General features: G+C 36.6%; 1 protein-coding gene across 4 annotated transcripts in view; it reads right to left on the reverse strand.

Annotated features, from left to right (window-relative positions):
- The window catches only part of agap1 (ArfGAP with GTPase domain, ankyrin repeat and PH domain 1), a 179676-nt gene that overhangs the window by 28227 nt on the left and 137950 nt on the right, over nt 1–13499 (reverse strand). For all 4 annotated transcript variants that reach the window (XM_058780222.1, XM_058780223.1, XM_058780220.1 and 1 more), the window contains one exon: nt 9515–9676. In XM_058780222.1, coding sequence (XP_058636205.1) covers nt 9515–9676 — 162 coding nt within the window. The remainder of the gene's footprint in view (nt 1–9514; nt 9677–13499) is intronic.

Here is a 13499-nt window from a genome sequence, read left to right on the forward strand (position 1 = left end):
AGTCTCACTCTTTTCCCCTTAGGCCAAAGGGGACATTTGTTACACAACAGTAATCCTGGAAAAACAATCCCATCCAGTCCTTTCCATGTGCACAGCATTAGACGGGGAAATAAAAAACTACAATAACGTGGCCCGGAATCAAGCTATTTTCCACACAATAGACTCTGTATGCGATAGATTTACTCTGTCTTATTGTCTGCGTGCCACGCTTGATCCCCCACACAAACCATTCTTCGCCTTCTAATAACATCAATTCCATGAATGTCGGCTCTTAACTTCTCTCTCTCTCATTTGTAGGTCTTAAACAACATTTCAAAACGGCTTTTGTTGATCACAGAGAGCAACTTTTAGTTTAAGATATAAATGGTCCTTTTTCCATACCATTAGGAAGCCACAAGACCATCTTCACTTTGTTCCTGTCAGTAACAGCGCAGAGCTGTTCACCTGCAGAATGCTTTAATTAAACGTCGCAGCCACGTGCCAGACCGATTCCAGCCGAGGACACCTGTGAGGCCCCGACATCTTCTGGAATGTCTTTCTCTTTCTGGCTGCTTCTAAAAACGTATCGCCTTCCTGAGGTATCCATGTCTTTGTGCGATCATCAAGGCATTCATGAGTCTCCCGCTGTCCTTGTGCAGTGCAGAGCCCACGCCGTCTGCCTGATCCGGTTTCAAAGGCTCTCACATTCTCCTGCTCTCATCAAACGTAGTAATTACTTAACAAGGGCCACTTAGGGCCCTACAGCTCAGCGGTAATTGATAAACTGTGATCGTCCGTGCAGTAACTTTGCCATTTGAGTGGTGGGCTTTCAGCGGCCCTCTGTGGGGGGGGGGATGCGAGGACTGTAAAAATGCACGGCATGCTGGGATCGATTGATCTTCAGGGGGATAAAAGAAGAACGTGTGTGAGAAGACTTTGTCTCGGTGAAAGGAGAAGAGCAGGTGAGCTGAAATTAGAGAAAGACCCCTGAACTGTCATAATGTTAGCTGAGACTCATCAGCATGTTGAGACTGTGCGCGTTCAGGGACACATTTCTAAAACGATGCTCCTAAAACAGTAACAACCAGCATTTAAGATGAAAGAACTTAAAGACAACTGTAGAATGTCTTGATGACCATTGCTAAAGTAACATTATTAAAGTGACTATATGGAGAGAGTCTTACAAATGCAGTGTGTCATTTATACTGATGTATAATATTTTGGTGTGGCTGATTTGAGATCTAAACTGGTAACTCAAAGGCTGAAGGATCAACATATCATTGTGTCTATGAGTGTATTTTAAGCACACTTTGGATAAAAGCTTAAGCTAAATAACAAAAGTAAAATACCAAAACCAGTTTATTGTATATAGGTGAAACATCTTTAGGTCATATTTCACCTCAAAATCAAAAGAATTAATAATACATTGCATGAAAAAAATTAAGCAAATTAAGCTTTTAAAGCACTGTGAGATTATTTTGATGAGAATTTAAAGGGACAGTACTACCAAAAACAAGCATATTTCATGATAAAATATGAATTGCGATTGCTATGGACTTTTTGCATTTTGTGTAAGGAACCAAAATTTTTGTCACAATTCCATGATCATCCATAATCCATGATTTCATGATTAAATCACTTCATCAGTGTGAGCTTGTTTGGAACTTGAGAGCTGGATCAATCCGATTTTGTGAATGAATCATTCAGGCTTCTGTTCAATCAATTGATTAAAAGACTGACTCAAAGAAACTTGTGCAAGCAACTTTTTCTCAAATCAACTTATGAATATACCAAGGACAGTTAGGGCAGATGTCAGGATTTTTAATGAGTTACTTAAATTTCAGTTTGTTATCACATGACTTCATAAGACTTGAAATATAGCTCTTGCATCATATGGACAGTTTTTATAGCTATTTATTTTGCATTTTTGAACTCCATGCCTCATTAATTGTAAATGTATGGAAGAGAATGATCAGAACATTTTTAGAAACATCTTTTGTGTTTCGTGTTCCCTTAATCATGTAACTTTTTTCACAGCATTATGTATTAAGCTGTATTAAAAGCATTTAAATATGCATATAAAGTACAAACAACCAAAATTACCACGATGCATGAAGACTTGATTCATTTTTTGTAGTAGAGCAAAACAGTAATGCTAATTAGATTTTTTTGTATTACAGTAATGAGAATGCAGTGGTAAATTGTGCATAACTCCAAAGAAAATAATAATGTCCCAGTGCAAACAATCTTAATGGTCCTAAAATAAGTTTCATTGTCTTTCAGCAAAATATCATTTATTTCTTTGAATTTTGGAATGAAATGTGACCCAATGTTTTTACCAGGGTTTGTCACACATACACACTGTTTAAGCAGTAAGCATGTATGAGAAAACATGTATGTGTGTGTGAGTTCCATAAAACACTACGAGCGCAGTACCTGAGCATGACAGTATGCGTGTGTTATATAAAACACTATGAGCGCGGTACCTGGCTGGTGGAGCTCATGAATAACAGAGAGGCTGACAGCCTTATCCCTCAGCAGGCCCGCGGCGTGACAGCACTCCCCGGCCCCACGCACAAGTGCTTAATGGCTAAATTGGGAGACTGTTACTAATCGCTTATTGAATAATGAAAGTGACACAGCTGATAAAAGATTTCAATACTGTAGATTATTTATAATATTTCACTTAAGTGCCTGCCTGACGAATGGGGGCTGGGGAAGAGGCCCGGGCAGCGTCTGACAACGTTCAACCTTTTCAAAAAACGTGAATCAGGGCAAGACAAAGTGGCTCTCCAGGGTTAGGAAAAAGGAAAGGGAGGAGGGAGGATAGGGAAAGAGTGAAAGAAAGATAGTGATGGCGAGAAATAAATAGGGGGTGAGTGAGGTCCATTAATGTAGCCCAATTTCTCATAGAAGACCCCTACAGGTCAGAAACGACAAGAAAAATCTCTTTGTTTCAATACAGAAAATATGAATGCTTCTTCTTTACATTTGCAAATATCAAATGTTTTAAACAGGTCTCCCACAGTGAAGGAGGAAATAGAATACATTTTCATATAAACCCCAGAATATCAATCATAATAAATCACAGCGTCATCAACAGATTATGTGTATGTGTGTTTTATTTATTTATTTATTTTACATTTTTAAAGAGCTTTTTTCAGATTACAATGGATGATAAAACATAAGGTTTAGAGATTTATCATCCAAGAATAAATAACATCTTGGCACAATGTTTATGTATCTGCCTAATCAGTATCTGTACAATCTAAGGATTATCAGGGTTTCTTATTTCCCATGATTCCACTCTGCCATGACCACATGGTGGCACCATAGAGAGAATTAAGTGGAACAGATGGTGTCTCAAAACTCTCAAATGTTAACGTCATGGTAGAGATGGTGCATCAGATCAGTGCTTCTCAATTGGTTTTGCTAAAATTCCCAGATTTTAAACTGAACATCAAATGGCAATTTCAACACAGTGAGAAAGAAAAAAAAATCAAATCAGTCTATAAAATCAAACATTGTGTTACTATGAAAATTGACTAGCAAAATTATTGTGCATTTTAACATACACTACCATTCAAAATTTTGGGGTTAGTAATTTTTTTTTTTTCCTCTTATGCTCACCCAGGCTACACTTATTTGAGGAAAAATACAGTAAAAACGTTTTTTTTTTTTTAACAGTAAAATAGCTGTTTTCTATGTCAAGAAATTTTGAAATGTAATTTATTCCTGTAATGGTAAAGCTGAATTTTGCAGCAGCCATTCCTCCAGTCTCAAGTGTCACATGATCCTGTTGCTTAATATTTTTGTGGAAACGGGGATACACATTTTTTTAGGATTCATTCATGAATGGAATGCTTTTTTTTCCCTTTTTTTATAGAAATCTTTAGCAACATTATTGTCTTTACTGTCACTTTTGATGAATTTCATGCATTCTTGCTGTATAAAAGCATTAATTTCTTGAAAAAAAATCATTTCTGACCAAAAGGTAGTGTTTGCTATATATAATAATTTGTTTAATGGTAAAATATAATTTATATTATAAAAATCAGTACACAAAACATTGCAGTGTGGTTACAGTGTTTTTAATTTAGTCTTGGCCTTGCTTTATTTTATCTTGCGTAGTTTGAAACTGTCATGGAACCTGTCTGTTTGTTTCCGTCTTGTTTGACTTGCTTCTACCAAGTGACCAGAATGTGAACCAAAATACTACCTGACACCTATATATTTTACAATCTTATCTATGCATTGTAAGAGAACATATTTTTCTATGTGTATTCAATGTGTATCCACTGCTTATACATGATTAATTTTGTCAATCTTACATGAGTTACAGAGATTTCATTGTTTTTCTGTTCTGTCCGGTAACAGATCGGTGACCCATTGTTTGGGTCAAAACCCCCTAGTTGAGAACCACTGAATGCATAAATACATGGTATTTAATACTGCTTGAAATATGCTGATTAAATTTCATTCGGATACATACTGCATGTAACACACTGATGTGTATACATACATGCACGCATATTCTTCCCTCACTGACAATATATTGGCCCCCTTTGGGAAAGGATCAATAAGGGTGATTGGGAACATTTTAAACAAGCACTGATCCTCTGCTCTCAAGAGGCCACGGCCACCCACACAAGCCCAGTCTAATTAATCACACACTCTCTGAGCTGACACACACTCATCCATCATTCCCTGCATCATTCCTCTCTCAAACACATACACAGATGACCTTACAACACTTCAGAACTGTATTCTCACCCTGCTGGGTTATGAACTACTTACTGTAAACTGAAGACCCATTTACACCAAGTGCTACTGCTTGGTATAAATGCATACACAAAATTGTACAAATGTAGGCAATGAAGGCATATCCATAAAATCCTAAATATTACTTTTTCAAGTTTTTTTTTTTTTTTAAGTTGCTAAATAAATAAATGTTTAGGTCCATTTATTTATCCAAAGTTTTCAAATAATGATACAAGTTTGTCACTGGACACTTTTGATAAAAACTGAAATATTATTACAGTTTAAAATAATATTTTTCTATTTTAATTAGTGCTGGGCAATGATTAATCGCAATTAATCACATCCAAAATAAAAGTTTTTGCTTACATAATATATGTGTGTGTACTGTGTATATTTATTATGTATATATAAAGACGCACACATACAGTATATATTTTGAAAATATTTACATGTATTTACACGTGTACAGTCATGGCCAAAAATATTGGCACCCTTGGTAAATATGATCAAAGGTAGCTGTGAAAATTTATCTGCATTGTTAATCCTTTTGATCTTTTATTTAAAAACAATTCATAAAAATCTAACCTTTCATTGGATAATAAGAATTTAAAATGGGGGGAAATATCATTTTGAAATAAATGTTTTTATCAAATACACGTTGGACACAATTATTGGCACCCCTAGAAATTCTTATGAGTAAAATATCTCTGAAGTATATTCCCATTCATATTCACAATTTTGAGCACTCCAGGGTGATTATGAACATGAAATTATCAAGCCATGGCTTCCTGTTTCACAGAAATATAAATAGGAGGGAAAACAAAGCCCAAATTCCCTTAATCATCCATCACAATGAGAAAAACCAAAGAATATTAAAGATAAAGATAATTGAGCTTCACAAATTAATGAAGTGGCATTAAGAAAACAGCAGTGAAAATTCCCATTTCCACCATCAGGGCAATAATTAAGAATTTCCAATCAACAGAAAATGTTACAAAACTGCCTGGAAGAGGACGTGTGGTTCTTTATCATCCTAATGCATGGTGAGAAGGAGAGTTTGAGTGGCTAATGACTCTCCAAGGACCACAGCTGGAGAATTGCAGAAAATAGTTGAGTCTCGGGGTCAGAAAACCTTAAAAATAAAAATAAAGTCAAACAGCACCTACATCACCACGTTGTTTGGGAGGGTTTCAAGAAAAATTCTCCTAGCTCATCCAAAAACAAACTCCAGCATATTCAGTTATCAGACACAACTGGAACTTTAAATGGGACTGGCTTCTATGGTCAGATGAAACTAAAAAATGAGCTTTTTAGCAGCAAACACTCAAGATGGGTTTGGTGAACACAGGGATAAAAAGTACCCCATGTGTACAATGAAATATACTGCTGTATTTTTGATGTTGTGGGCCTATATTTCTGCTGGAGGTCCTGGACATCAAGTTTTAGACTTGTTTAGCATCATGGATTCTATCAAATACCAACAGATAAAAAAATCAATAAGTGACTGACTTCAAGAAACCTCAAAAACAACACAAAAATGGGTCACTGAGCACAAAACCAAGCTTCTCCCCATTTAAAATTTTTATTATCCAATGAAAGGTTAGATTTTTGTGAATTTTTTTAATAAAAGATCAAAAGGATTAACAATGCAGATTAATTTTCACAGCCGCCTTTGATCATATTTACCTAGGGTGCCGATATTTTTGGCCATGACTGTATATTTATATTCATATAACTGATATGTATTAAATATATTTCATATATAAACACAAAAACTTTCTATATACATGCTTTCTTAATATATACATGCATGTGTGTGTATTTATATATACATAATGAATATACACCGTACACACACACATATATTATATAAACAAAAACTTTTATTTTGGATGCGATTAATCGTTGCCCAGCACTAATTTTAATAAATTCTAAAATTGTATTTATTTCTGTGATGGCAAAGCTGAATTTTCAGCTTCATTACTCCATAAGTGTCATATGATCCTTCAGAAATCATTCTAATATGTAGTTTTTTTTTCACAACAATGTAAAAGTCTTTAGCATCACTTTTAATTAATTTATTAAATTTAATGCATCCTTGTTGAAAAAAAACAAAAACAAAAAATCAACACTTACTAACCCTAACCTTTTGAATGGTAGTGTGTTACTGAAACCGAATAATAAAATAAATACAAATATCTATATATTGTGTCAGAATGGTGGCTGCAGTGATGAGTGGAGTCTGTGCGTGTGAGTGACAGACGGCGTTTAACCGGCTTGTCTGTGTGAGTGTGTAATAATCACTCAGCATATTTCTCTTGCTCCACGCAGGCCTGTCAGCTGCCTGATCCATACTGACAGCAGGAAACATATTACACATCTGCTGCTCAGAAACATCTGTTCCACTGCACCGTCACAGCAGACACAACTTCACTGCATGATGGTGTGTGCTCAATTGCATTTATGTGTGTGTGACAGCAGCGGTGTATGCAGCTTACGGTGTTTGTGTACATGCTGGTATATGGGAAGGCTTCTTTGATTATAATGAATGATTATAATGATAATGATAATATAATGATTATTTTTCACTCTTTGTTATATTGCAGCCATTTGCTAAAATCATTTAAGTTCATTTTTTTCCCTCATTAATGTACACACAGCACCCCATGTTGACAGAAAAACACAGAATTGTTGACATTTTTGCAGATTTATTAAAAAAGTAAAACTGCAATATCACATGGTCCTAAGTATTCATACCCTTTGCTGTGACACTCATATATTTAACTCAGGTGCTGTCCATTTCTTCTGATCATCCTTAAGATGGTTCTACACCTTCATTTGAGTCCAGCTGTGTTTGATTATACTGATTGGACTTGATTAGGAAAGCCACACACCTGTCTATATAAGACCTTACAGCTCACAGTTTATGTCAGAGCAAATGAGAATCATGAGGTCAAAGGAACTGCCTGAAGAGCTCAGAGACAGAATTGTGGCAAGGCACAGATCTGGCCAAGGTTACAAAAAAAATTTCTATTAGTTCCTATTAAGGTTCCTAAGAGCACAGTGGCCTCCATAATCCTTAAATGGAAGATGTTTGGGACGACCAGAACCCTTCCTAGAGCTAACCCCCCTAGAACCCCGCCCAAACTGAGCTATAGGGGGAGAAGAGCCTTGGTGAGAGAGGTAAAGAAGAACCCAAAGATCACTGTGGCTGAGCTCCAGTCGGGAGATGGGAGAAAGTTGTAGAAAGTCAACCATCACTGCAGCCCTCCACCAGTCGGGGCTTTATGGCAGTGTGGCCCGACGGAAGCCTCTCCTCAGTGCAAGACACATGAAAGCCCGCATGGAGTTTGCTAAAAAACACCTGAATAAGATTCTCTGGTCTGATGAGACCAAGATAGAACTTTTTGGCCTTAATTCTAAGCGGTATGTGTGGAGAAAACCAGGCACTGCTCATCACCTGTCCAATACAGTCCCAACAGTGAAGCATGGTGGTGGCAGCATCATGCTGTGGGGGCGTTTTTCAGCTGCAGGGACAGGACGACTGGTTGCAATCAAGGGAAAGATGAATGCGGCCAAGTACAGGGATATCCTGGACGAAAACCTTCTCCAGAGTGCTCAGGACCTCAGACTGGGCCAAAGGTTTACCTTCCAAGACAATGACCCTAAGCACACAGCTAAAATAACGAAGGAGTGGCTTCACAACAACTCCGTGACTGTTCTTGAATGGCCCAGCCAGAGCCCCGACTTAAACCCAATTGAGCATCTCTGGAGAGACCTAAAAATGGCTGTCCACCAACGTTTACCATCCAACCTGACAGAACTGGAGAGGATCTGCAAGGAGGAATGGCAGAGGATCCCAAATCCAGGTGTGAAAAATTTGTTGCATCTTTCCCAAAAAGACTCATGGCTGTATTAGATTAAAAGGGTGCTTCTACTAAATACTGAGCAAAGGGTCTGAATACTTAGGACCATGTGATATTTCAGTTTTTCTTTTTTAATAAATCTGCAAAAATGTCAACAATTCTGTGTTTTTCTGTCAATATGGGGTGCTGTGTGTACATTAATGAGGAAAAAAAATGAACAAATGATTTTAGCAAATGGCTGCAATATAACAAAGAGTGAAAAATTTAGGGGGTCTGAATACTTTCCGTACCCACTGTATATACTGTACAGTCACTTTTCTTGTCTGCATAACTTTAGCAGCTTTAATAATACCTCCACTGAGAAACGTCAAGAACGCTGTTCTATTGCATTTTTTTTAATCACTGAATTTTTGTCTTTTTTAAGTAAATATATTTAAATTTAAGGTATTACTTATATTAATTATATTTTTATAATGATTAACTTTCAAATACCTACATAAGTTAGATAGTCAAATGGAGTGTGTAATAGCAAATTATATTAATCTTTGCTCATTAAAGTTTTCAGGCTGACTATTGAAATGTTGGCATCATATGAATACTAATTTGATTAGTAACCTATAAATGCAGCATCACAGAACTGTCTATTCGTTTCCAGGTTTAAGCAGGTTTTAAATGTACAATTTTCCTGAGTGGACTTTTGTCCGATAGTTTTTCACACTCACCCTGTAAAACATATAACATTGCAGTTAGATATGAGAGAATGTTAAAGATTGTTTAAGAATCAATCCATTACAGTGGTTCTTAGGAACATGGCTGAATTTATAGACCAAGAGATGATCAGCAGAGATCTGACCAGATCTGAGAGGGAGAGAAGACTACAGATGGAGTGGGACAGAGACCAGAAGTACCTTCTGCAGCTCCAGAGAAGCCGTCCACCTTGAAGTTGCTTGTACTCTTCTTCCTCCTGTGTTTTTTGCGGTTGGCGTGGGGCGATGGAGGCGGGTCCATCTTCGGACTGGTGGTGCTGGATATGCTTGGACTGGAGCACACAGAATCTCCCAGGCCGGTGTCTGGACACAAAGAGAGAGAGATTGATGTAAACATTCAGCTCTATTTTACTGCATGCATATAGGATATTCTGTGGTGTCTGCTCCGGTTTAAATGATCGAGCGCTCGCGTTCGTGTGAGGCCAGTTCTGACTGGCGTTTGGCTGGATTCTCCGGCTCAGGCTATCAGAAGGCTGCTTCACTTTTCATAAGCAGCACTGACAGCTGTGACTAGCGGCAGAATAAAATAACATTCAGTTCACATCAATATCAGGCGGAGTGAAAGCGCTGATGTGGGGAGGGGCTGGGGGGATGTTCAGGCTGGCACTGAGCATGCTTCCAGCGCCGTGCATCAGCAGACAGCCCCAAGGACGGCCGTAACTTATTTTACAATCGTTTAGTCTCAGCTCAAGTGGAAAACGTGACAACTTATCTCTGCTGACAAGATGCCATCCCAAAGTGAACAATTAACCACCTCGTTCTAACAGCCCCTTTGTCCGATCTCTCCCTCTCACACACACCTAAACGTCAAATACACCTTTTCCCTCTCCCTCATATTCTCCATCCTTGTCTTCTCAAGCTCAATGCTTTCTCAAAAAGTCATTAATTCGTCTGCTATAATTCTGCCAGACATTCAGTCACAGCCAGTTTGCTTTTAGGTTTTGTTTTAAAGAATATCCAGTTATTTTGGAGGAGAGAAGGAGCAACACAACACATACATTATCATGGAATAATCCACTTCAAGGCAAAGGCTAAATGTCTGTCATCTTTTATGGAGAACGATACAAACTAAAACAAACTAGTGAGTGACTCTTGTGGGTGGTTGCCAGGTCATTGTAAAAAACTGTGTTTTTTCGGATCAATGACATGAAACAATTTTTTTTGGTAAAGATACATTAAAAATGCAAATCATACAAACAATGTCTTGAATACACCTGATCTCTGATTAGTGTTTTATATTTCTAAATTAAAATTCATGTTAATACTTTACACGAAAAAAAACAAAAACAAAAAACTAATTTATATTATTTTGCACTTTAAATATATTTAAAACATTTTTAAATAATTATTAAACTGCATACACTCACATGTTGTATTCATGAATTAATGAACACACACATAAATTAAAATGTGTGATTAAGTTGCGATTAATCATGAGTTAACTCATGACAATCATGTGATTAATCGAGATTATTTTAAATTAACAGCACTAATTAAAAAAAATAAAAAAATAAAAAAATAAATATATTTATTTTTTATTAGTGCTGTCAATCAATTAAAATTATTTAATCGTGATTAAATCGCATGATTGTCATGAGTTAACTTGTGATTAATCGTAACTTAAATCGCACATTTTTATTTGTTCTAAAATGTACCTTAAATTAATACTTTTCAAGTTTTTAATACTCTAATCAACATGGGCATGGACAAATATGGAAGCTTTATGCAAATGTATGTTTATTATTATTGAAACCATAGTCAACAGAGCATGAAGACATGTTTCATAGGTCATAGTTGTTTTTCAAAGAATTGTCTATTAGACACATGAAAAAAGAAATAGCAGGTTCCCATTACTTCTTTCTTTGCACTGAGCAATTTACTTACACAAACCTGTTTACATTTTTGCACGACAGGGCAGCTCACTTCTTCTAAACATGCAAAATGTACGTTTATTATTTATTATTAGATTTGTTTGCCTCTCTGTGCCCACATACTGTATTTTGATGCAGCTAAATTCTCAATAAAACTGTTTTCATTTATATATTTTACTGTTTCTTTTATCAGACAACGGAATTAATATGAAATACTGACTGAAACGCGATCCATTAAGACTACAAAACCAGCTCTCCCTTCCAAGATCGGCCCTTATCTGCCCAAAAATCCTGATAATCGAGCCGTCGTCTGATGAAATCAAATACACATAAGATAATGACGATAGCTGTGCTGTGATTTTGGCTGTAGCCTACTTGCATGTAAAATTAGAGAAGCAACATAATATCTGCGTTTAACTGAAAGCGCTGCTCCTCCCCACCGCTCACTGAACAATGCATACGCACAGAGAGAGAAAGGTGTGTGCGCGTGCTGGGACAGCAAGACCTCGACCTCGTGCGGCAGTACCAGCGAGTCTCAGAAACTAAATAAGGTTTTTTGAAGGGGGGGAAAGTCACTAAAGGGGTCTGCAAAGTCGCTAAGTTGGCAACACTGTGCATCTCCATTTCTCCAACTACAGGCTAGGCCACGGGTCAAACAGAAAATGCGCACTGCATTAATCACGCGTTAATAAAATTAGTGCCGTTAAAATTAATTTGCGTTATCGTGTTATAAACCAATCATTCAGAAAGATTTTATTTAATTAATACTTTTATTCAGTAAGGATGTATTAAATATCTCAAAAGTGACAGTAAAGACATTTATAATGTTAGAAAAGATTTCTATTTTAAATAAAGGCTTTTATTTTAAACATTCTATTAATTTTAAAAAATCCTTGAGCACCAAATCATGATTTCATACGCATATGATTTCTAAAGGATCATGTGACACGGAAGACTAGAAGACTAGAGACTGGCTGCTGAAAATCATTACATATTAAAATATATTAAAATAGGCAACCGTAAATTGTCTTGGTGAGTATAAGAGGCTTCTTTCAAAAACATTTAAAAAAAAATTAAAAATACCCACACTCTTAACAACCCCTTTTGACCAGTATTGTAAACCCGCTGAAAATAATATGCAAGTTTTTCAAAACTATGAAAGCAACATGAATACAAAGAGTACATATCTAGGAACTTGCTATGTGCATTTTATTCAGTTGTTGAATTACTAGCTTGGAAATGACAGAAGGACGAAGGGACATCCCTATGTAAAACAAACAAACAAAAAAATAAATTAAAAAAACAAGTGCATTAATCAACAAGTTGGGTGACATGACATCAGGGTGGCCAGGAACTTATCTTAAGGCAGGTCGAACCAAAAGTATGTTCCCCAGAGCACCTAAACACAGCAGCAGTAATCAAAGAGACACTCATTACGTCTGCTGCGGTTTGTCTCTCATTATTAAGCGAAAGAGAGGGAGGATCAAGAATAGCCACAGAGGGAGGGACAGAGGGGATATTTTTATGTGCAACTGTCTGCTTGGAGCTAAGGATGCTCCAGGTAAAGAGACAGGGATGTCACTGCCTTTTCCATGCCCTCAAGACAACATGGAGTGAGACAAAAAGACACAGAGAGCCCGATCACTGGAGGGGATCTTATCTCCTTTAAATGGACTTGGCTTTGTTTCCTCTGGAATAAAAGAGCTCATTACTGAGGCTGTGTTTCTCAAATGGCAGCCATGTCGTCAGGACGAGTCTGCTCTGATGTGATCCAACTCAATCAGACGGCACACAGCCAAGTGTCAACCACTGTAGCTCTTTTCAACTTTGACCCTCTTACAATTACACTTTAAAGGCATCTGTAGTTTTAAATGATCTCAGTTCAAACCAGCTCAGTTTATTTTGTATAAAAAGCACAAGGTTGTCAGTATGTGTTTAATCACAAGAATTGCATTGTGGGAAATGAATTACCAGGCTTACTTTTAGACCACAACATTTTTTTTCTGCTGATTTGAAAACATCAAAAAAAGTGGATTGTAAGTTTAACAAAATTAATAAAAATTTTCCATCATGTATATATATATTTTTTAGATAACTTATAAATATATATTTAAAAATATATAATTTGAAAAATCGTATTGCCTTTAATGTACTTGCGAAAATAACAAAAGCAGTCAAATGTTAAATGTTTCGTTTTAATGACGATAAGTAGTATTCAAAATGCATAATTTAACTTACAATCTGCAAAGTTGTGG

This window comes from Onychostoma macrolepis, chromosome 06, assembly GCF_012432095.1.
Source record: "Onychostoma macrolepis isolate SWU-2019 chromosome 06, ASM1243209v1, whole genome shotgun sequence".
NCBI classification, from domain to species: Eukaryota; Metazoa; Chordata; class Actinopteri; order Cypriniformes; family Cyprinidae; genus Onychostoma; species Onychostoma macrolepis.